The sequence below is a fragment of the Phyllostomus discolor genome, chromosome 9, assembly GCF_004126475.2.
Source record: "Phyllostomus discolor isolate MPI-MPIP mPhyDis1 chromosome 9, mPhyDis1.pri.v3, whole genome shotgun sequence".
NCBI classification, from domain to species: Eukaryota; Metazoa; Chordata; class Mammalia; order Chiroptera; family Phyllostomidae; genus Phyllostomus; species Phyllostomus discolor.
This window is the reverse complement of record NC_040911.2, coordinates 97,397,357-97,419,872: the sequence shown is the minus strand read 5'-3', so window position 1 is coordinate 97,419,872 and position 22,516 is coordinate 97,397,357. Positions and strand designations below refer to the sequence as shown.

Sequence of the window (22,516 nt, the reverse complement as noted above, 5' to 3'; positions counted from 1 at the left end):
GGCGGGGGCCAGGCGGCGAGCGCGCGCGCGCGCGCGGGTCTTTGACGACGGTGCCCGGCGGCCGTGGCCCCGCCCCGCCTCGCCCCGCCCCCCAGCCGCCCGCCCCGCCCCCAGCCGCCCGCCCCGCTCCCGCCGCTCAGCTCCTCCGGGCCGCTCCGGCCCCCGCCCGCTTCATGTGTCCCGGCCCGCGGCGGCCGGCGGCTGGGAGCGGCAAGGCGGCGGCCAGCGGCGGCCGGCGAGACCCGGGAGGTGGTGGCCGAGGCCCAGGCGGCGGCGGAGGCCTAGGAGGCGGCGGACGGGAAGCGGTGGGAGCAGGCCCGGCCCGGCGCACGAGCGGTCCCCCGGCTGCAGCATGCGCGTCCGCCGGGGGCTGCTGCGGCTGCCGCGCCGCTCGCTGATCGCCGCGCTCTTCTTCTTCTCGCTCTCGTCCTCGCTGCTCTACTTCGTCTATGTGGCCCCCGGTATAGGTAAGAGGGGGGCATGGGACCCGGAAGGCGCTGCCCTGGCCTCGAGGGGCCCCGGGGAGCCCCTCCTCGCCCCGCGGGGACCCCCGCCCAGAGGCGACCCCGAACCCGGCCAGAAAACTACGGGGACCCCGGCCTGATCCTCGGGAGACGCCGGAGCATTCCCGCCCTCTGCGCCCCGACGGGCTCTGGAACTCCCCCTTCGCGCCCCCAGCCTGTCCGCCAGCCCCCTGCCTTCCTAACCCCAGCCCCTGGCGAACGCAGCGTGCTTCCACACACCCCTCTTTCATGCCCGGGCTCCCCCTTTCCCGCCCAGACCGCCCTAGAGCCCGCTCTTTCCGCTTCTCGGCTCCAGAGCTCCCGCTCCTCCTTCCCCGGGGTCGCCTCGAGCCCCCGTTCCCGGCATTCCGTGCACCCCGAGCCGCCCCGGCCCGCCCGCCGCTCCTTGCCGAGCAGCCAGACCCGGTGCGCGGGTCTGGAGGCGCCCCGCCTTCCCCGTGGCCATCCATCCTCCCCCTCGCGCCTCCCCGGTGACTCCACCGTTTCCAGCTCATCTTCCCCGCACTTTCTTCCCTCCACTTTCCCCGGTGACATCCACCTCCAGGTCCTCCCCGACACCCACGTTCTCTCCCAAGTGGCTGGCCTCGCCGCCCGGTGGCACCCCTCCCCATTCTAGCCGCTTACCCGGGAGCGTCCCTACCTTTTCCCAGCTCTGCCCCACCCCCGCCCGCCCGCCCGCCCCCAAGGGCACTCCCCAGTCACCCTCTCCCCTGACGATGACTGCCTCCCCCTCGTCTCAAACCACCCTCCTGCGGTCCCCCGCCACAGTTTCCTCTTGAAGGAAGGAGGACTTCAGGTGCTGTCTGCGCTGCTTCCCCCTCGGTCCACTCCTGCCCTTTCCGAGCCTCGAGGGGAGAAGGTGGCCCTTCAGTAGTCCGTGGTGCCCACTCTCGGGTCGGAGAGATTAGTCAAATTGGCCCTAGAGGAGGAATAGGATAAGGGCCCCGGGGGAAAGGTGTCAGGTGAGAAGGGGGAGAAAAGATGGAATGGGTACTTCTGCTTCTCAAAGGCATGTCGTTTAAAGAGCCACCGAAGAAACGGAACCCTGCCCGGGACTTCATAGGACCACAGAGCAGACAGACATCTAGGACAGGAAGAGCAATTAGAAGGAACCACAGCATGGGGGCTCAGATCAGAGGACGCTGAGGTCAGGCTTGGATTGGAATGCCTGCCCTGTATGACCTTGGGTAGTTGTTCAACCTCAGCTTTTCTCCTCTGCAAAATGGGGTGCTGATCCTAACCTCAGACGGGTTGAAGGGTGGAAGTAGATACATTCCCTTTTAAAGCACTTGTCACTGTACGTGACACATAGTTTTCATTAAAAAAAAAAACTTTAGAGAAAAGAGAGTAGATGGAAGTTTTCAGGAATGCATTTGCCTGACTTGGCTTCACCAGGGGGCTCTAGAAAAAACCTCGGTTTAGGGTGAAAAATGATCAGGGGGTAGGCCAAGGAGAGTAAATCCTGCTAGAGAAAGTCTGGATTATTTGTATGTTACGGAAAGGCTGGTGGTTTAATTAACTCCAGGGCAATACCCATTAGGATTGTAGCGGTGACTGGCGCCGTTCTCTGTTGACCTGTCAACACTGAACTAGCTGAATAGAGAAATTTCTAGATAGAGTGGGAGATTGTCTCCGGATTTTTAGTTGGAGCATGTTTCACTTGATGCTTACTATCGGTGGTTTGTACTATAAACTAGGTCTAGGAAGATAGAACAGACAACGTCAGATGGCCTTAGCTGTTTATGAGGTGTCTTAGGAGAAGCATCCCCCTGGGAAGCCACAGTGTATGGCATGACGGGTCAGTCGATAGGAATTTTGGCAGAAGAAGAACAGGTTGAGTACTTAGTGAAATTCATTAAGAAGAGTTCATTTGCTTATTGGACATTAGACTGATGAAAATGGGTGTGAAAGGATGGATGTGGACCTAGAGGCAGTCCTGCAGCCATAACCCCTTTTTGTGACAGTGACAGGTTCTTTCGGCTGTGGGTGCATGTCAGCCATGTCTAAACGGAAAAATGTATCCCACTGAGTTGGTAACTACCCTTTCTTTTTTTTAAAAATTTTTTTAAAAAAGATTTTATTCATCCATTTTTAGGGAGGGAAAGGAGGGGGGAGAGAGAGAGAGAGAGGGAAAGAAAGAAACATCAATGTGGGGTTGCTGGGGGCCATGACCTGCAACCCAGGAATGTACCCTGGCTGGGAATCGAACCTAGGACACTTTAGTTCCCAGCCCGTGCTCAATCCACTGAGCTACGCCATCCAGGGTGGTAACCACCCTTTCTATTAGAAGGATTAGAAGCCAGATCTTCCAACAGAAGTGGAGCTCATCCACTTCATTCAAATTCCTCATTGGTAGATGTTGAGGTCAGTGGGACCCAGTGCACAGGGATGGGCTTCTGCCATGCTGAGATTCCCATGTCACTGATCCCTGAGAAGGCCGCCAAGCACTACAATTTTTCATTGTATCTCCTTACATGCAAGTCTTCTAAAAGGCAGATCTGTTGGTGGGAAAGGGGAAGCTGGAAAAAGGATGTGGAGTGGTTACCTTCAGCCAGTTTGGTCGTTTGACTTGGCTTTCCTGTTACTGAGGTTAATTTTTCAAGCGACTGGGTTTGGACAGTTGCGTGGCCCGCCTTTCCAAAAAGGCTAAGGCAGTCTAGAAAACTAGAAGGTTTTATGTGCTTTGGGATGTGAACACCTTATTTGGGATAATCATTAACATGAGCTTAGAAAATAATATCGGGTCAAACCATATGAAATTTCTGTTTCTGCAGGTTGTACATCATGACAGTTTGGTATGGCTCAACCCGATACATTTCCAAGCAACAACAATTGTTTTCTGGCGTAACGGAAAGTGTCAGACTTATATTTTCTTCCAGGTTTAATTTTTTCCAGCCTTCCTTTTGATTTGCTCTGTATACCCTGTGGCCACATTTTGCCCAAGGGCTAAAGGGAAGTCATCACTCCAAGAGGGTGTTCAGAAATAGGTAGACTTGAATTTGAGATGAGGGAAATCATGTTGGTTATAATATAACCCCGCCACAATTTCAGCCTAGCCATTAACTCAGTACTTTTGATACCTAATGCCAGCTGTAATGTTGGTGACTCACAGTTTCAGAGCAAAGGGAAATTTTCCTGGACTCGAGGGGTCATCTGAAATGGCCTGATGGTATTGTTTGATCAAGGAAATTGAAGGTGCAGAAAATCACTAAATATGACTGTAGTGAGTTTGTAATGGATACAAAGTACTTTTAGCTACTTTACTCTCTCCATCCCAAACCAATGAGTAATTATTTTAAATATGCCTTCATTGGACATTGTTTTTCTTTGGGAGGGGGAGTGGTTGTTGTTAACTCAACAGTAATATTTTATATCAGCAGTTTAAAAGTGGAAATGAAAAGGATGGGGCAGAAAGTGTGATGGAAGTGGTAGATTTGAAAAAGGAAGAGGAAGGTGAAATGGTGATAAAAATTCTTCTTTTCTCGAGTCCGGTCTGCCCCATAGCTTAAGTTATTCTTGTTTATTTAATTACTTATTGTACCTGCGCTGATGAAATGACCCTGTTCCTTTCAGGATTCTGAAGAAAACTTTGAACGTATTTATGATCCTTTTACCTTTTATGAAAAAGACCTGAGAGCTCAGAGTACTGTCATATTCCAGTCTTATCGGGTCTTTTAGAAGATAAATGAACAACTTATTGACGTGTATATGAGTGCTGATTTTAAAACATCTTAATTAGTTTATGGTGCCGTCATATGGGAAGGTTGTATAAAGGTTACTGACCTTTGCAAATTGTTAAACATTGCCAATTTTGAGAGAGGTGCCCGTGCGTGGTTAGAGGTGATACACTATGCATTGATTAAATTTTAGTGATTGCAGCTCTACCGCTTAAACTAATTTTTCTTTTGTCTTCTGGTAATTGAGGAAAGGAAATGTGGAATGGTTTTTCCCTTTTGGCCTGCTTAGTTCCAAGGAAAGTTTGATTCATGGCTGGCTTTTGGACCACAGGAACCAGTAATTCTAATCCTGCCCGTCATGACCAGATGACCTTGAGCAAGTCGCTTGATTCTTTGATCTTAAACTTGGCACGAAAACCAAAGTTGGTTGATAAACTAGAACTGCGTCTTAGTCAGACTTTGAATGAGTTGTTTTTACCTATAGAAAGTTGAGAATTTATTCACATTCTTATACAAATATTGGACCTGTTTTATATAATCAAATACAACTTTTTCTAATAACCACAGGACAGTTTCAGTACTGCTAAGTGTTGTGTGAAAATTTTGGCATGTTTCTCGTGTGAAAATGCGCTCCAAATGCATCAGTGCACTTAGTTCTGAGCTTTTCTGGAGTGAAACAAATATGCCAAAATGGGGGCTGTGTTATGTTAGGAATCGAAGAAGCCTCACCCTGTTAAAGGCACCCCCTCCCTCCACGCGCGCCTGCACGCACGCACTCAGATATTTTCTGTGAGTCTTGCGTTACGTTGTTCTGACGGAGACCACATTTGGAGAACAGGTTGAAGTTATAAATCGGAAGAGTGCCCTGTGGACCAGGACTTTGGTCATGTTTTATGTCCTCTCTGCAGAATTCTGCTACATTGGAAGCAAGGTCTTGGGTTTGGATCTGAAATGTCTTTAACAATGAAAATTGGCCAGACTGGGACAGTCTTTGGAAGCAGCCGTTCAGACGGTCTCAGTTAGTTCCCCAGTAGTCCCCTACTCACGCTGCTAGACAACTCTGCTCTGGTCTCGTTTCCCACCCTGTGCTTGACAGGCAGGCCCATGGGCGCAGCATGTAATATGTCACCAGGAGGAGGGTCCGTGCGTGCTGCCACGGCTCTTTAGAGCTCTCCAAGGGACTAGGAATTCCAAAGCCCTAAAAGCCAAAATGCTACTGACCTACTCACTCTAGCTTTACAGCTTTTTAGATCATGGAATATAATGTCGAACACATCCACCTATATAAGGCCAACCGAGCTTTAGCGAGCAAGAAGTAAGGAACGCAAGGTTGCCGAGGCCTGTCAAAGAAACAGGAAACTGGAAGTTGGTGCTGGTCAAGGGAAAAAGGTAATTGAAAGCAAATGGAACAGGTATCAGCTTAGGAGAAGTGAATGGCACTATCCGGAGAAGCGGCAGGCTTGTGAGCACTGTCAGTGAAGAGCGCCTACTCTCTAGGTCCTAGTGCTAGCCACAGAAAGGATGCGTTTCCTCGCACACTGTCTGTTTTTGTAGGAAGTCGTGCGAATATTAAAGGAATTTAAGATCCGTGCGTTAACAGTACACCATTTAAGAAAGTGCTTGAGTGTCTATCTATCACGGTACCAGCTCTGGAGATGTTTGAATTCTAGACTTATGACTGCTGCTTTCCTTTTATAGATGATCATATGAGCCCGTGTTGAGTCATTAACTTGCCCAAAGCGGAAAATTATAAGATTTCCCTGAGGCAGATACAATATGGTTGAAAAGACAAGATAAATCACAAGGAACAACTAGAGAAAAATACAAGAGAGTGTGTCATCTGTTGCTTCATGGGATGACACTGGCTGTTAGTGAGGCGGCGGTTCAGACACTTCATCCAACAGATAGTTTTTCTGAGTGCCTCCTGGTCAGGTACTCCTTCGTTTTCTTTTTTTTTTCTTTAAAGGCGGGGCTAGTGAAACACAGGGAAGGGCTGAGCGTGGAAAAAGCAACAGGAGAGCCTCAGGCTGCTTTGGTTCCCTAAAAATGTCCTAGGAGAGACAGGGGCCAAGGCAGGGCCGCTTTAGCTCACTGGGAAGTCAGAGGAAAGGGGGCCTTGGAAACAGGTTCCGGGCAGGGGGGGTGTTAGCCTGGGACAAACTGCCACCGCCCATTGCTCCCCTGATGGCTAATCTCGTGGGGTCCCTTAGAGTTCAGGAGATGCGCGCCCGTAGGGGGAGAAGGGAGGGAAGGGAGCGGCCCTGGCACCGGGCCCTTTATCTTGAGGGTGTTTATCTCTCTCCTGCAGGTGGGGACTTAGGGGCGCCTCAGGGGAGGGTTTCAGCAGAACTGTTATCAGATACTCTTTTGGGTATTGGGCAATCTAGAAATGAATATAGAGGAACGTTTTTGCCCTTATGGTGCTTTTATTCTAATAGGGAGACAACCAATGTACAGGATGGTTTCAAATAATGGCGGGAGTGAGTGAGAGTCTGTTTTAGATTGAGTGGTTAGGGAAAGCCTGGTTGAAGAGGTGGTGTTTGACTCGAAAGGGTAGAACCAGTTACTCACAGATGAGGGGGCGGTTGGGGTGGGTCTGGGGGGCACTCAGCACGTGTGCAGTCCCTGAGGCAGGTATGGGCCCCAGTAAAGGTTGACTGGATTTTGTGAGTGATGAGCAAGTGGTGGGAGCTGAGTTCAGAAAGGCAGGAGGCGGCAGGCCCTGTGGGCCATGGTGAGGACTGTAGAATAGCACTCAACTTGAACTAGAAATCAGCCAGACTTAGGTTTGAATTGGCCCTGAGTGGATACAAATCATTTTCAATTTTCTTATCTGCCAAACAGAGGATAATCTTTTTCTGAGTGCTGTGAGAATTAAGTGGACTGTGCATGTAAAATGGCCTAACAGAACTTGACACAAAGCTGCGTATTTGTAGCCTTGGCTGGTGTGGCTCAGTGGACTGACCACGGGCCTGTAAACCAAAGGGTCACTGGTTCAATTCCCAGTCAGGGCGCATGCCTGGGGTGCGGGCCTGGTCCCCAGTAGAGGGCACTCGAGAGGAAACCACACATTGATGTTTCTCTCCCTCTCTTTTTTCCCTCCCTTCCCCTCTCTCTAAAAATAAATAAATAAAATATTTTTTAAAAAGCTACATATTTGTAACTATTATTTGTAACCGCAGGAGATGCTCAGTTGGTCTGATGCCAGCGCTGCACTGTGGGCTCCAGTCTGACATTACCAATAACTAGAGGACACCTTTTACTTCCGTTTTCTCATCTGTAAACTTAGGTGACTGGACAGGTTCTTAGACCTGAGGTGAACATGATTGTGAGCAAGTGTGAGTTGGACCTGGAAGGATGAAAAGGAACGGTGACTTCTGTGACCGTGAAAAGACACCCCACTCTTAAGAATTCAGACTTCTCACTTACTCGGTCTCCCACGTCCAATGAAATGCCGAGCCGTGCGCTCCGAGGTGCTGCTGGGATGGCAGGGCGCTTGTGCGTGTAGTCATCAGACTTCACAGCTTCACTTTTTGGGGTGAATGGCAGACAGCCAAGTTCGTACCACAGTGCTCTTGTTTTCCGACCGATACCTTAGCAAGAAGACTTCGGATTTCCACACCGCAGTCTGTCTTTGAAACTGTTGTGACAAATAAAGGCGGGGGAAAGAAATTTGTGTCGTCTGGTCAAACCGAGAAAACGAAAAGAATGTTACAGAGATATTTTTTGGGTGCTAAGACATCCCTCTCCCCCTTTTGTCCTCTGGGTGATCCTTTTAGGTTTTAATCTGCTAGACCAGCCCTCTGCCCTAGCTTCCCAGTTTTGCTTCTAAGCGAACAGAGCCCTGGACTCATTAGCTCCCGCCCCATCCTCAGTCCCCTGGATAATTGGATATTAAGCGAAAGTAAATGTTACATTTTTTTTAATATTGTGGCTTTCTGCTGGAAAGCAGAAAAATGCATGCCTCCTGCTGATCCTGTGAATTCAGTGTTTTCCCAAATGGGAATCACAGTGAATAATTTAAAGTGCCAGCTCTTCTCCAATTCTCCCCTTTTCCTCCCTCCTTTTGTTAGTTTGAGTCCCGCAGTTATTAGATTCTAGGTGTTGCCCCTCCCCCTGGCCAGGTTACGGGGACATGCCTCGGCCGGAAGGGAACCCACTGCCCATTGTTCCTGAGGCGCCTTAGTTAACTGTCATCCATTATGAACAGTGCTCCGAGGCGGTTAGTGGCCCAGTTACAAAGATGAAACATGTGTAGGATCAGGAACAAGAAAGTGTACGTTGTTGGAAGGCTCAGCGTCGTGTTTTAAAACTTAAGTGAATCCAGGGTATACTAGTGAGCTCAATGGTTGATTATTAAAGAGCTGTCAAACCTTTAAATGTCATAAAAAGGAACTTTTTTTTCACCCTCCAAGTGGTCCTCAAAGTATGGGGAATAGACAGTTAAACTTTTGCTTAAGTCTCATGTGTCGAGCACCCTAAACTTAGATGGAAAAACGGGGGTATTTTCTCCTAATAGAACTGCTAATTACCCCATTTTTTACCTGCTTTTAGGCACCAGGACTCAATTATATTCATGATCGCAGCGTGTACATTTCCTGATCAGTAGGCCATTGGCTGATGAAGGTCAGAAAATAGTGTTTTTCTGAATGTTGTGTTGTGGTCGTGTTGGAGTGGTTAAAAAGGAACAGTCTTTTATTCCAGTTCAGAGCGGTGGCACAGTGGCCGCCTCAAGGAAGTTACACCCAGCGGAGCAAAGGCGGTAGTAGATTGGCCTTAGGATTCTTGATGTGCTTATTTTGAACCTGTGTATTTTAAATAAAAACATGTACTCTTTCATCTTTTTAAGAAAAGCTCATTTCACCCATATCTCCATCATTTATAGAGTAATAATGATAAGGAAGTTTTCTGGATGGTAGTTTCCTTGGGCCGAGGATCGATGGAGCTTGCTGCATCGCATGCACTTAAATATTTCACGACGTGCGTGGAGAAACTGTTGCCTGGATGGGTCCGCCTCTTCACTGGTGGATCGCACGTCCGGGCCGGGGGAAGGAATTCCTGTATTAATCTTGACTTTGACGTGAGTTGGAATTCATTTTGCCCCAAATTACTATGCATTTTTGTTCCCTTGCTTTCTTTTTTGGGTGGCAAAATCCATACAACATAAAGTCTGCCGTGTGTTTTGGTGATTTAAGTGTGCAGTTCAGTGGCATTAATTACATCCACAGTGTAATGCAACATTCACCACAATTCCCAAAATTTTTCATCACCCTTGACAGAAACTCCGTTGCCATTGCACAATAACTCCTACCTCAGTCCAGTTTCTGTGTCTGTGAATTTGCCCTTTCTGGATACTTCATGTAAGTGAATCATTTCGTTGTCATTTTGTGTCTGGCTTATTTCACTTGGCGCGATGGGCAGCTCATTTGTGTGGCCGAGTTAGCAGATGTCAGAACTGCATTCTGTTTATGGACGCAGATAATCTGTTGTGTGTGTCCGGCTGTTGACGGGCACTTGAATTGTTTCTACCTTTTGGCTGTAGTGGATTTTGCTGCCGTGAACTTGGGTGCGCAGGTGTGTGTCTGAGTCCCCGTTTTCGCCTCTTGGGTCTGCACCCAGGAGCAGAATCGCTGGGTCACGTGGTGACTCTGCTTCAGTCTTTGCAGAGCTGCCAGGCTCGCCCACAGCGGTGGCACGGGTTCCCGTTCCCAGCAGCGGTGTGTGCGCCCAGTTTGTGCGCATCTGGGTGTGTGTGTGCGCATCCCAGTTTGTGCGCATCTGGACGGACCTTGCTATTTTCTGGTTTTCCTTTCTTTTCTTTTGGTTAAAGACACAATAGGAGGCGTGAACAAATAGCTTGTGGCGGTTTTGCTTTGCATTTCCTTAGTGACTGGGGAGGGTTGAGGGTTCATCTATTCATGTGTTTATTGGCTGTTGGTCCATCTTGAGTGGAGAAATGTCTATTCTGGTTCTTTGGCGTTAAGTATGTTTTTTCTTTCTTCTGATTCTTTGATGACCAGCTGATAGAATTTTATTCACCGGGGCATTGTCTCCCCGTGTCCCTTGGCGGTGGCACAGGCACACACACAATGGCAGGTGGTGATGAGAAAGGATGGTCTCCGGATGACTAAGAGGTATGAGATAAGAGCACAGAATTTTTTTTTTTCCGGTTTCCTTTAAAACGTTACCATAAAATGAAGAGAGCGCTGAAGAATGAGGAAATGAAAGATCTAACTCGTAAGGCCTGCTGGGCTTCGGACACTCGCGTGGTAAATCCGGCCGTTGGGTTTATTTTTTTTCCTGGAATCAGCAGAACGTCACCAGCATTTATCTAAACGTGAGTGATAATGGTAGTGATTAAAGACAGGTGGACACCTAGAAAATCTTTATATATTGGGGCCTGTGATAATGGAAAAAAAATCACAAGTTGCCTTTGCTTTTGCCTGATTTGGCTATTTTCTTTTCTTTCTTTTTTTTTTTTTTAAGATTTTATTTGTTTCTTTTTAGAGAGGGAAGGGAGGGAGAAAGAGAGAGAAACATTAATGTGTAGTTGCTGGGGGCAGTGGCCTGCAACCCAGGTATGTGGCCTGACTGGGAATTGAACCTGCAACACTTTGGTTCGCAGCCCGCACTCAGTGGTTATTTTCTTAGAGCTAAGTTCATTAATTTAACCCCCACAGTGTTGCTAATTGGGGGTGCAGTGATGAATGAAGCTGGCATCCTATCTCTGTTACTTTTTAAGTCTTCAGCTAGGGGGCAGGGCTTTAGGCTAGAGAAAAATTCTACACTTCTGCACAGATGTGTTCAACTGAGGGTCAGTCAGCTGGTTGGTGTTCAGTTGGTGTTAACGTTCCTTCATTGCCAGGAATAAGAGTATGCAGGCATTTAAGACAGCAAAAAAATTTTAGAGAAATTTTTTTTTTAGTATATTTTATTGATTATGCTATTACAGTTGTCCCAGTTTTGTTTTGTTTTTTTCCCTTTGCACCCCTCTGCTCAGAACCCCTCTTCCCTCCAGCATTCCCCCCCTTAGTTTATGTCCATGGGTTGTGCATGTAAGTTCTTTGGCTTCTCTACTTCCTGTACTATTTCTTAACACCCCCTGTCTATTTTGTGCCTATCAGTTATGCTACTTATTCCATGTACCTTTCCCCTCCATTCTCTCCCTCTCCCTCCCTGCTGATAACCCTCCAGGTGATCTCCATTGTACGATTCTGTTCCTGTTTTAGTTGTTCGCTTAGTTTTTGGTTTTGTTTTTTTTAGAGTCATTTGTTGATACGCGTGAGTTTTTTGTTGTTTTAATGTTCATAGTTTTGATCTTCTTTTCCTTAAATAAATCCCTTTAACATTTCATATAATAAGGGTTTGGTGATAATGAATTCCTTTAACTTTACTTTTTCTGGGAAACACTTTATCTGCCCTTCCATTCTAAATCATAGCTTTGCTGGATAGAGTCATCTTGGTTGTAGGTCCTTGCTTTTCAGCACTTTGAATACTTCTTTGTTGTGTGTTCATTGTTGTATGTCTAGTGTCTAGAACACTGCTTGGGCGCATAGTAGTTGCTCAGTAAATGTTTTAAGTTAGTGAGGTAAGGTTGAAGCAGAAAATCTGAGGTCCTAAAAGGTACAACTAGCCAATGCCCTGCTCTTTTGGGTTAAGGTCAAGGTTGATATACTAACTATTAAGACTTCAAGGTGAGAAACTATGAAAGAATTAAGTAAAAACATGATGGATTTGTAAAATGTATAATTGAAAGTATATTCATAGTATAGTTTTTCAGATTAATTATGCCCAATGCAGTCCAATATTTGGTTTTGTGGGCAAGTGACAAGGAGGAGTTTTACATTTTACCCATTTAGGACTCGACGTGGATTTCATCCGTTTGAAGCGCTTTGTGTCTTACGTGGCATGTGTATGATGACGCTTTGAAATTTCAAATCACAAATGAATGTACTGATCATTTGTCTTGTACCTAAACTTAAAATTTAGATTAAAAAAACTGATACACGGAGGAAAACAATCAGTCCTTGCTCAGGGTGGGGCAGACGCAAAAATTCTTCCTCATCGCTGGGAACTTGGTTTCTGATTTTTATTAGAAAAGTACTTAGGTGAATAGCTTTGGTGTTTTTAAATTTGCGATAATACTCATACCTTTATGTCTTGAATATGCTTGCCTATCTTTAATTCGAGAGACAATTTTTGCCTGGGAAATGAGACATTGTTTAACATTATACTTCTTTCAAGGATAGAGGAGGGAGGAAAACTTTCTGAAACTGGACATCCGTAGGGATGCCGTAGAGAGTAAGTCTGTTACCCATAAACAGGCCGTCTCTCGTGCTCCATGCGGTTGGATGGAAGGTGGGAATCGCCTTGCCTCTATGGCTAAGATTCTTTTTCAGTAAGAGCTTGAGCTCGACTAGGGCCAGGCCGGCATTCATCAGTTGCGGAGCAAAAGGGGGTTGTGCAACCTTTGGCTGTCTCTGGGCCACACTTGAGGAAGAAGAGCTGCTTTGGGCAACACGTTAAATGCACAAACACTAACGAAACCTGATGAGCAAAAAAAAAGGTTTTAAGTAAATGTATGGTTTTGTGTTGGGCCGCATTTATAGCCACCCTGGGCCTCATGTGCACCACAGGGATGACACACCCATCTGGAAGGGTCAGGCGGAGTCCTTCGTGGTGCAGTGTGTGTGTGTGTGTGTGCACGTGCGTGTGTCGGAATGGGAAGCTGGGAGGAAGTGAAATGTTTTGGTTTGGGTGCTGGTTTGATTTGGTTTCATTGCTGGCTTGGCGTGCCAGGTTTTTTCATTCTGGTTTTAAGTATCCAGAAGTCTTAAGATTTGTGTGAATTAAAAGATTTGGATTTATTTGAATTTCATGTGGCACTAGGTGTAAGGGCTACTTTTTTGGTTGGCTTCATGTTTCAGATAATGTTTTTCCTTAATTGCTTTATTTTGTCATAAAGAATTTTAAACATATACAGAAGTAGAGTGAATAGTATAATGGACCCCCATAAACAAAGGTAGGTTTTTTATATGACTTTTTTTGTTATGATTTTATTTATTTAGCTTTAGAGAGGGGGAAGGGAATGCGAAAGAGAGGGAGAGAAACACTGAAGTGTGAGAGATCCATCGATGGGTTGCCTCTCACATCCCCCACCTGGGCACCTGGCTGGCAACCCAGGCACGTGCTCTGACCTGGAATCAACCGGCGACCTTTTGGTTCCCAGGCTGGCATTCAGCCCACTGAGTCACAGCAGCCAGGGCTTGATGTGACCTTTATATTTATGAAAATATAAAGGTGACGGGACCCAAATGACCTCCCCTTTCCCCCCCCTCACCCCTCTCCACACACACACACACACACACACACACACACAACAGCAATAAAACACAAAGCAAACCAGAATATAAGTGCAGGCTTTGGCTAACTTGTCGGGATTTTTAAAGCTTCTGAATGACTGGGTCTCCTTTTTGTTCAGGTCTCTTGAAGTGAGTGTTCTTACTGTGGACAAAGGGAAGGCAGGCCGGCTGTCGGCACGGGATTGCTGTGCAGGTTAAGGGAGAGGACATCTGTCAGATGCTCGCAGCCTCAGTGTCCGTTGGAACGGAGAGAGAAAGGGAAGGAAGGAGACTTCCTGCCGGTGTTAGCCACGCTGACGAACTAGGCCCTAGCAGAGCAGGACTGAAGCAGTTAATTACAGCAGAGTTCCTGGGAGGTTTAATTTTTTTCCATTAACCTGTCCTTCCTTTAAACGCTGGAGATTTAGATCTGGAAGAACAAGGGTCAGCATGTTTGCAAAGGATAAGCCTTCCCCTGCCGTGGTGGTACCCGCGGGGCGGGGCGGGGCTGGGCTGGGCTGGGGGAGCAGGTGCTGCGGGGAAAGGATGCTGCAGGCTCCGGGGCGCCCTGGGAGCAGGTGATTACAGCTGACGTGTGTACCACCTGTGTTCTCTTGGTTCCCTTGGCATTTTTTTCTGAGACTGTCATGCTAATTTCTGTAGCTGTTTGCATCAGCTTTGGCCAAAACCAAGTGCAAAACCTACAATGGAAAGAATGGGAAAAATACCTCTTCTAAGACTTGTTTGGTGCAGATTTTGTGGGGTATGTTTAGTAACATTCCTCAGTAGCCACAAATTAAACACCAGTAGCAACTTAATTTGAGTATTGTTAATTCTGTTAATTTAATAGTTCTGTTATTAAAATAGTAAAGCAGCCCTGGCTGGTGTAGCTCAGGGAATTGGGCATGGGCTGCGAGCCAAAGGGTCGCCAGTTTGATTCCCAGTCAGGGCACATGCCTGGGTTGCGGGCCAGGTCCTCAGTATGGGGTGCATGAAAGGCAACCGCACATGGATGTTTCTCTCCCTCTCTTTCTCCTCCTCTTCCCTTCTCTCTAAAAATGAATAAATAAAATCTTTTAAAAAAATAGTAAAGCAATCTGCATAGATAGAAGCTCTAGTTTTAGGTTGTATTGTATATGTGAAAAACCGTTTTTATTGTGATAGTTGAACAAACATAGATTATTTATGTCAGCTTGTGTTGTCAGAAACATCCCAGAATCACGTTTAATTGGTATCTAACTAGTTACCGCCCTTGTGCCGTTGGACAATATTTTAAAACTATTAAATCAACTTTAAGAGTGATGAGAGGAAGTTAAAGAATTTATTCACAGTCATCTTTTCATCACAAGTATTTTCTTTTTTTTTTCTGTCTCATCTTTATACACACATAGATATTTGAAAGATTTGTGTCTTAGGAATTGCTAAGCCAAGAGAACTGGTTTTAGAAGGGTCGTAGCAATTGAGTAAGTGCCGTGTTCGTGCCAGAGCGACCTCTTCTGTCCTTTGTGCTGTGACACGTTTCCGTGGTTGGTTCTGCATCTCCCCACCACAGCTCCACACGGTGCCTTCAGTTCACATCAGATTATTGCTGGCAAGAAATTCTTGAGAAGAAAACTATAAAGAAAAGATACTTGCTGTGTTTACCTATCAAGATATGGGAAAATCTGGCCCCTTTGGGTGACAAGTTGATTTAATCTCATTCCTAAATATTATTCATAAAGTTAACTAGAGGAATTTCAAATTTCTTTAAATGTTTTAACAGCGTGGCTAATTTAACAGGAACATGTAATATTTAATCTCTCTCCTCTTTTGTTTGTATTCTACAAAGCTGAAGTAAAGGCTTTCTCAGAAACCTGCTTGTACTTAGTGATTGTTTTTCTCCAGGTTGGTATTTTTTTTCTCTAGTTCACCAAGAGTGATTAAGCTTTGAGTGAGAGAGCTATTCAAAGGTGCGTCGGATCAATGGGGCAGAAACCGGAGGCTGGATGGCTCTGGCCACGTTAAACATGAACATTCCTTACATTATTTCTTTTGTGTTTTCACGTGTAGCTGCATGACACGTACTGTCCTCGGAATCTGTAGTTCAAGGAGTGAAGTGTATAATGGAAGTTAATTTACGTGGTGTTCTCGAGGCTCAGCCAGCATTTCCTAGCCCTTTGGAAGACCTCACCTGGGGCATCAGACAGACTGAACACTCAGTATATTCCTTTGCTTCTGGGTTAGGAGTGATTAGGTTGAAACCAAATGTGGTATTTTCTTTTTCTACCCTCTTTTTGTTTAAATAAGAAAGTGTCATTTAAAAAAATACTTATTTTTAGAGAGAGGGAAGGGAGGGAGAAAGAGAGGGAGAGAAACATTGCTGTGGGAGAGAAATAGCCATTGGTTGTCTCTCGCACACCCCCAACCAGGGGACCTGTCTGCAACCCAGGCCTGTGCCCTGACCGGGAATAGAACTGGCAACCTTTCGGATTGCAGGCCGGCGCTCAATCCACTGAGCCACACCAGCCAGGGTTTAAAACACCTGTATGTAGAGAATGGGGATACTGCTGATGTCCTGCAATTTATTCCTTTTTGTAAGCGTGGTTGTATTAAACAGTCCTGCTGTAACGTGAGTTAAGTGCTCCTAAAAATCACCCTGCTGTACAGAATTGCTGATTAAAAGCCCTGGCCCTTAAGGCTCAGTTGATTGGCGTCGTCCTGTAACCAAAGGGTTGCTGGTCTGACTCCCGGTCAGGGCACATGTCTGGGTTGCGGGTTCAGTCCCCAGCGTGGGTCCTGGGTCCTGGGTCCTGGGTCCTGGTGCATATGGGAGGCAACCCGTCGATGCGTCTCTTCCATTGGTGTTTCCCTCCCTTCCTCTCTAACAGCAATAAAAAATGTCTTTGGGGGAGGCTATAAAAAATAATTTAAAATATCAAACCATAGAGCTTATGGAAAAGATGGGGTGAGGCACGCAACATTCAAAACTTCATTGGAGACACATTTTTAAAAAGGAACCTAATGAAAGCATCAGCACGGTTTCACATGTTAAGAAAAACCACAAATGGGGCACTTTGAAAAAAAACCCAGAAGTTTCCTTGTGAAAGCAGGCATCCGGAGGGCTGCAGCGCGAGTTGTTGAGAAGTAGCGGGGAGATGGTAACTGAAGTCATGCTGAGTCTGAGAGTCGTAACAAGTGAAAGTTCTGAGAGCGATGTGCGAGACACACCTACCTGGGGACCTGAGGGGGCCGGCAGATGTGCGAGGTGTGTGCAGAAGTGAGTGCGTGCCTGCGCGTCTGTTTGGCCAGGTGTAGTTTTCTGGGTGTTCCTCGTGAGCGAAATTGTGCAAAGCGCATGTGAAATTCCAGTTACGCTCATACTGTTCCCAGATGTGTCAATCGTGTTGGAACAAAGGTGCATTTTTAAAATAAAGCAAAATAAGCAGTATAGCAGAACTGTCTTATAAGACAAAATGTGATGCAATTTGTATAAATATTTAAACTTTAAAAAAATGATTGAAAAAAAGGTTTGAAATCTCAAGCTTACAGTAGACTTGCAAATACAGTACAGTGATTTTTTCCTGAGCCATCGGGTGATGTGATGTCCCGTCACCCCCAAATATTAGAGTGTGTCTTAAAATGAACAAGGAAGGACATTCCAGCAAAGGACAGTCCAACTGTCAAAGTAAGAAATTGACAGTATCTCCGAAGGACCCCATCAGAATCACCCACTGTGTTTAGTTTTCATGTTTCTTCAGCCTCCTTCAGGAAAATCTGGCTGGAAGAGTTCTTCCGTTTGTCCTTGACTTTCATGACCTTGACAGAGAGATAGGCCAGCTGTTTTGTAGCCTATCTCTCGCTTCGGGTTTGTCCGACGTTGCCTCATTGTTAGATTCAACTTATGTACCGTGGCAGCAAAATCACGGAAGTGTGTATGTATGTCCTTCTGACGCATCCTGTCAGGGGACACGGGATAGTGATTTGTCCCGTAGCTGATGATGCTCACTGTGATCACTGGATCAAGGCAGTACCTGCCCCGTTTTTCCACCGTACAGTAGCTCTCTGTCAGTATGGACCCATGCTTTTTAATTTCTTACGTTTGCTTATTTTTATGGCCATGGGCTTGTGACTCTAATGATACTGTCATGTTCATGCTCACTTGTCCTGGTTAGGCCAGTGGGAACCCCTTTGCCCTGGCATCTGGCCTTTTTACACGCGCCCATCATCCTTTTATTTTTTAAAAGATTTTATTTCTCCATTTTCGGAGAAACGGAGGGAGAAAGAGGGAGAGAAACATCAGTGTGTGGTTGCCTCTCATGCGCCCCCAATTGGGGACCCGGCCTGCAACCCAGACATGTGTCCTGACTGGGAATCGAACCAGCAACCCTTTGATTCACAGGCCGGCACTCAATCCACTGAGCCACACCAGCCAGGGCTGTACCCATTATTCTTGAACGCTTCTCTAGGCACATTTTGTGCTTTCCTTATCCCAGACCTAGAATCTCCCATTTCTCCAAGGAACTGATTCTTTCTAGCGGAGAAGGGGTATTGAGAAACCAAGATCCGAGTGCTGGATGCACTCACTGCAATTGGAGAGTTGTAGCGTCTGGGCCTTCTCAGTGTACACACTAGGTACGGAATATATGTGTGCATGCGTACACACATTGCCATCTATATTTAGGTCTACGTATATTTATGTGGACATTGTGAGTTTGCACCAATACCTACGATTTAAATCCAGCGCCTCAGGATTCGTTCCAGTTTTCTTCCTTTCCGTATTTGTAACTCCTCTCTGACAGCGAGGATCCTAATTCCCACTTTCCTTAATGTGTTTACTTATTTGATCAATATCTCACATGTAACTGTGCTACTCTGTTGCCAGTCTCTTTCTGGACATCCTTCTCACCCCAAACAGTAGTTCATTTCTCTTGGCTGGGCCGTCCTGTCTCCTCACCCTTCTTGAGCTCCCACGCCCTGCACCAGGCTGTCTACCAGCACGGACGCTGTCCTGAGCCCCCGTGGGCTCTGCGCCTGCGTCCCCACCTGGTCACCCCCCCTTCCCTGCCCGAGACCCTCCTCACCCCTCCTTGTCTGACACCTCATGCAGTGCGACCCCCGTCATCCTACTGTGCTCATCAGTAAGCCCACTGGGGCCCACTGGGTCTCCCCTGCCTGTCCCCAGCATGGACACCCAGCTAATGGTTTTAGGCCCCACCTAATGGTTTTAGGACTGAATTGCTTTTGGAAGACAGGGTGATGGCTAAGGGGTTTTAGAAAATATTTTCAATAAATAAATCCACTGGGGGGCCGTTACTTTTCCTGACCATGTAACCTAGTTTTGCATTCTGAAGACACAGTCACCATACCTTCCTGAAGCTCTTTTCAGACTGTCTTTGTGTCTCTTGACGCACAGGATGTTCTTGATTCCTTCCCCTAGACTGCCCATTTCTAGGGAGCCAGACAAAGGGTGACAAAGGGAAACGTCTTGCCCACAGCATTATGGGGAGTCTTGTTCCCCCTCTTCATTCTCCCCTGTGACTCGGACAGGGAGGGGCTCCGGTGTTGCAGAAAGCCTATTTCCCAGAAGGCACCGCCCTGGGCAGTAGTTTCCATTTCCCTCTCTCCCCCGCTTCTAGCTCCACCATCCGTCTTCCTGGCTCCCGACGGCCCGGCAGTGGTGGGTGCTGCTTTGCGTGGCGAGCCCCTTCTGTGGGCGTTTTGCCTGTATTATCCTGTCAGCACCTTGGCCCTGAGATGTGGTGTTTCACAGACGAGGAAACCAGGCTTGGAGAGGTAGTTTGTTCAAGGCCTCCTAACTTGCAAGGGCTGTAATTTGAATCCAAGCCTGCATCCTCGCCCCCCGCCCTTAGAGCCTGTGCCCTTGAAGAAGCCCACACTGCCGCTGTAGGATCAGGATGCGGTGATTAGGCCGCATTTTTCATCTACAGTTTTTGATTCCTTTTGATTTAAGAGGAGGACGTGGGAACGTTTGAACGTTGTAGTTAGAGGAAGAAAAATAGATATGATGAGCTGTCTGGAAACACTGACCCTTAGATGACTGTGTTACGTGAGCCCAGGGAAGCCCATGTCTTTGACTGACCCCGCTGCGTACAGTTCCTGTCTTTACTCAGAAAGGGCGCTTTGAAGGACGGGGGTTAAAACTTTCCTAACTTCTCTTTGGAAACTGATATGAAAATTAAGGCCTTCGAGTATACTTAAACTGCCTGATGCTTTTCATTCATTCATTCATTCACACATACTGAGAGGGGAAGGGAGGGAGAATGAGAGGGAGAGAAGCATCGATCAGTTGCCTTTCCTACGCACCCCGACTGGGGACTGAACCCACAACCCAGGCCAGGAACCACCAGGAATCGAACCCGCGACCTTTTGCTTTGTGGGACCATGCCCAATCCACTGACTGAGCCACACAGGTCAGGGCTGTCTGATGCTGTTTAAGGAAGAGCAGCTTAGACTTCTGCTGAGCTTACTCACGTTATCGGCCCATCTCCATTCTGTTATTTTTTGTGAATGGAATGATGTGAGCCCTTGTTGTGTTGAGAGTGGGTGTCCATCGTGTGACGTTGGAGGTACTTTTCTAGGCGCAGAGAGTGTTTTGCACGTTCACCCCCCTTCACGTCAGCTCTCCCCTTGGGACTGGTGTTAGGCATCCGCGAGGCAGCTGTGCAGGGCGAGTGCGGGGAACTTCCCCCAGGCTACCCCTTAGGCGGGGCTGTTCTTTGCGCAAAGCTGCAGGCCCGCCCTGGAGTCAGACTGGCACCGTGACCTTACTTGCACTCCTCTCTACCCATCGAGCCGAGCTCAGCACATCCGAACGTAACCCACAGACTGTCCACCAGGCTGTTGAGAGTGGTGAGGGGAGGAAGCTTGTTTCCTGATGGGTTTGTAACCGTGGGAATAATACGTGTACACTCCGTTCTCAGACTCCTGGAAATCAGAGGCATGGGAAGCTGTGCGCTTGCTTTCGGTCAGTCCGTCATCTGGCTTGCAGACCTTTAGAAACACTTGAGCTAGACGGCACTTCGCTGTGCTGGGCTGAGGACAGAGGGAATTTGCCCGCCTCTGGGAGATGGAAACCTCAGTGAGCTCCGGGCCACACCCCCTCAGCTTCTGTCCCAGCCATGCGACTCCTGAGTCTGGGCAAGTTACCCAGCCATTCCGGGCCTGCATCAGTTTCTCCGTGGGACGATGACAGTTCCAACCTCATAGTCAAGTGCCGACCGGGGTCCCTGGCCGTCACAAGCATATCTAGTAAATATTAGCTTCTCCTGTGATTGATCTTCTGCCTGTTGGGAGGCTGTCGTCTTAGGTGTGTGCTCGGGACTAACTCACAGACACAGACTGTAACAGGGTCCTAAGAAAGGCAACCTGAGAGAGCGGGAGAGGGTTTCCGGGGTCACCGGAACAACTTCTGTGTTTTCCAGGCTGGGAGGTGGAACCTCAGAGGTGGTAAAGGGTTCGCTGCGTCTCCCAGACCATATCAGGACTAAAACTGGTTCCCGGTGTGGTTGTTCAACCAAGGGTTTTCATAAAATTGGCATTGGGTGATGAGATGATAATGATGATGATGATGATGATGATGATATGATGACGCCAGGATTTTTTTTTTTTTTTTGATTGGGGATGAGGCAGAGAGGCTTGTGTATAAATAGAAAAAGCACACTCAACATACTTATTGTTTTTATAATGCAGACTACAGTGAATAAGTTTAAAAAAAAAACCTTGGCAGATGGGAATGTACCAAGGATGGTGAGGAAGCGTGATGGCAGGGGCATATGTTGACAACGGTTGGATTCCTTGCTGTCTGCTCCCCTGACAGACCCGGGGTGAGGTGTTTGCTGCTGGAAAAGGCAGGTTGTATGTACCTCTGGGGGGAGCAGCAAGGTTAAGGCAGGTACAGAGGCCACTGTAGCTCCTCAGTCATAGTGTGACGGGGTCATTGCAGGACTGGTACAGCAAGGGTGGGGTTTTTTTTTTCTACAGTAGTTTTTATTTATTCTGGGATCATCATGTCAATGATATAGTCAGAGTATGAAATTCGGAAAATACAGCAAGGCATAAAGAAAAGAAAGCCAGCCTCTAATCTCATATCCCCCAAACAACAAATTCACTATTAACATTTTGGTGCTCCTTCTTTCTTTCTTGGTTTGTGTAAGTTTTCAAAAACATAACGGAGCTCCCATTATATATACAGTTTTCTATACTGAGTTAAAATGTGAAAAGTATATTCTAGAGGCAAAATGACTTATCAGGTTTTTAGTTCTATAAGAAAATGTGGACTTTACCATATGCCATAGAAGGACATTCCTTTTTTCTTTTTTTAGTTTTTAAAAAAGATGTTTAAAGTTTGTAGAGAGAAGGGCCGGGAGGGAGCGAGAGAGGGAGAGCAACAGGTGGGAGAACCACCGACGGGCCGCCCCTCACGTGCGTCCCTGCAGCCCGCCCGGTGCGGGCGGCCCAGGCATGTCCCCTGACCGGAATCGAACCGGTGACCCTTCTGTCCACGGGAGACGACACCCGACCAGCTGAGCCGCACCAGCCGGGGCAGAGAACATTCTTCTGCGTGTGTTTCATGTAGCAGTAACGCCTGCAGCAGGCTGATGGTGCTGCACCTTCGTGTTTATCAGAGTGACTCGTGTTCTCCCGTCAGTAGGTAGTCTCAGAAACCAAAATAATAAGTTACCTGACCCTCCAGGAAGTTTTGCCTGGTTCAGGAAGCACTGTTTTGATCACTTATCTGCTAAGTAATATTCTAGGACCAGTGTACCAGCATACCCTGCCAATTTATGTTAAACTAACTGGTTGCCAGATAAAGCCAGGTAACTAGCTCCCCGCAGAGAGAGCAGTTCATTCTTGGCAAGAAAAGAAAGGTTCGGTTTGGTCCTATGCAGGAAGGGAAAGCCAAATGTTCAAGGAATACAAATTATAGGTAAAATTAAAATCCAACAGTGGGAATTCTTCATTATGTTTCTAAGAT

The 22,516-nt window shown here is 47.2% G+C and overlaps 1 protein-coding gene and 1 long non-coding RNA gene across 2 annotated transcripts in view; both read left to right on the top strand.

Annotated features, from left to right (window-relative positions):
• The first annotated feature begins 352 nt into the window (after positions 1 to 352).
• Positions 353 to 22,516, top strand: part of B4GALT5 (beta-1,4-galactosyltransferase 5) — a 65,133-nt gene continuing 42,969 nt past the window's right edge. Inside the window, exon 1 of the mRNA XM_028524194.2 lies at positions 353 to 467. Within this exon, the coding sequence (XP_028379995.1) occupies positions 353 to 467 (115 nt within the window). The remainder of the gene's footprint in view (positions 468 to 22,516) is intronic.
• LOC118496854 lies at positions 474 to 4,721 on the top strand. Its single transcript, XR_004899412.1, has 2 exons — positions 474 to 2,553; positions 2,788 to 4,721. It is a non-coding gene; the product is annotated as an uncharacterized LOC118496854 (long non-coding RNA).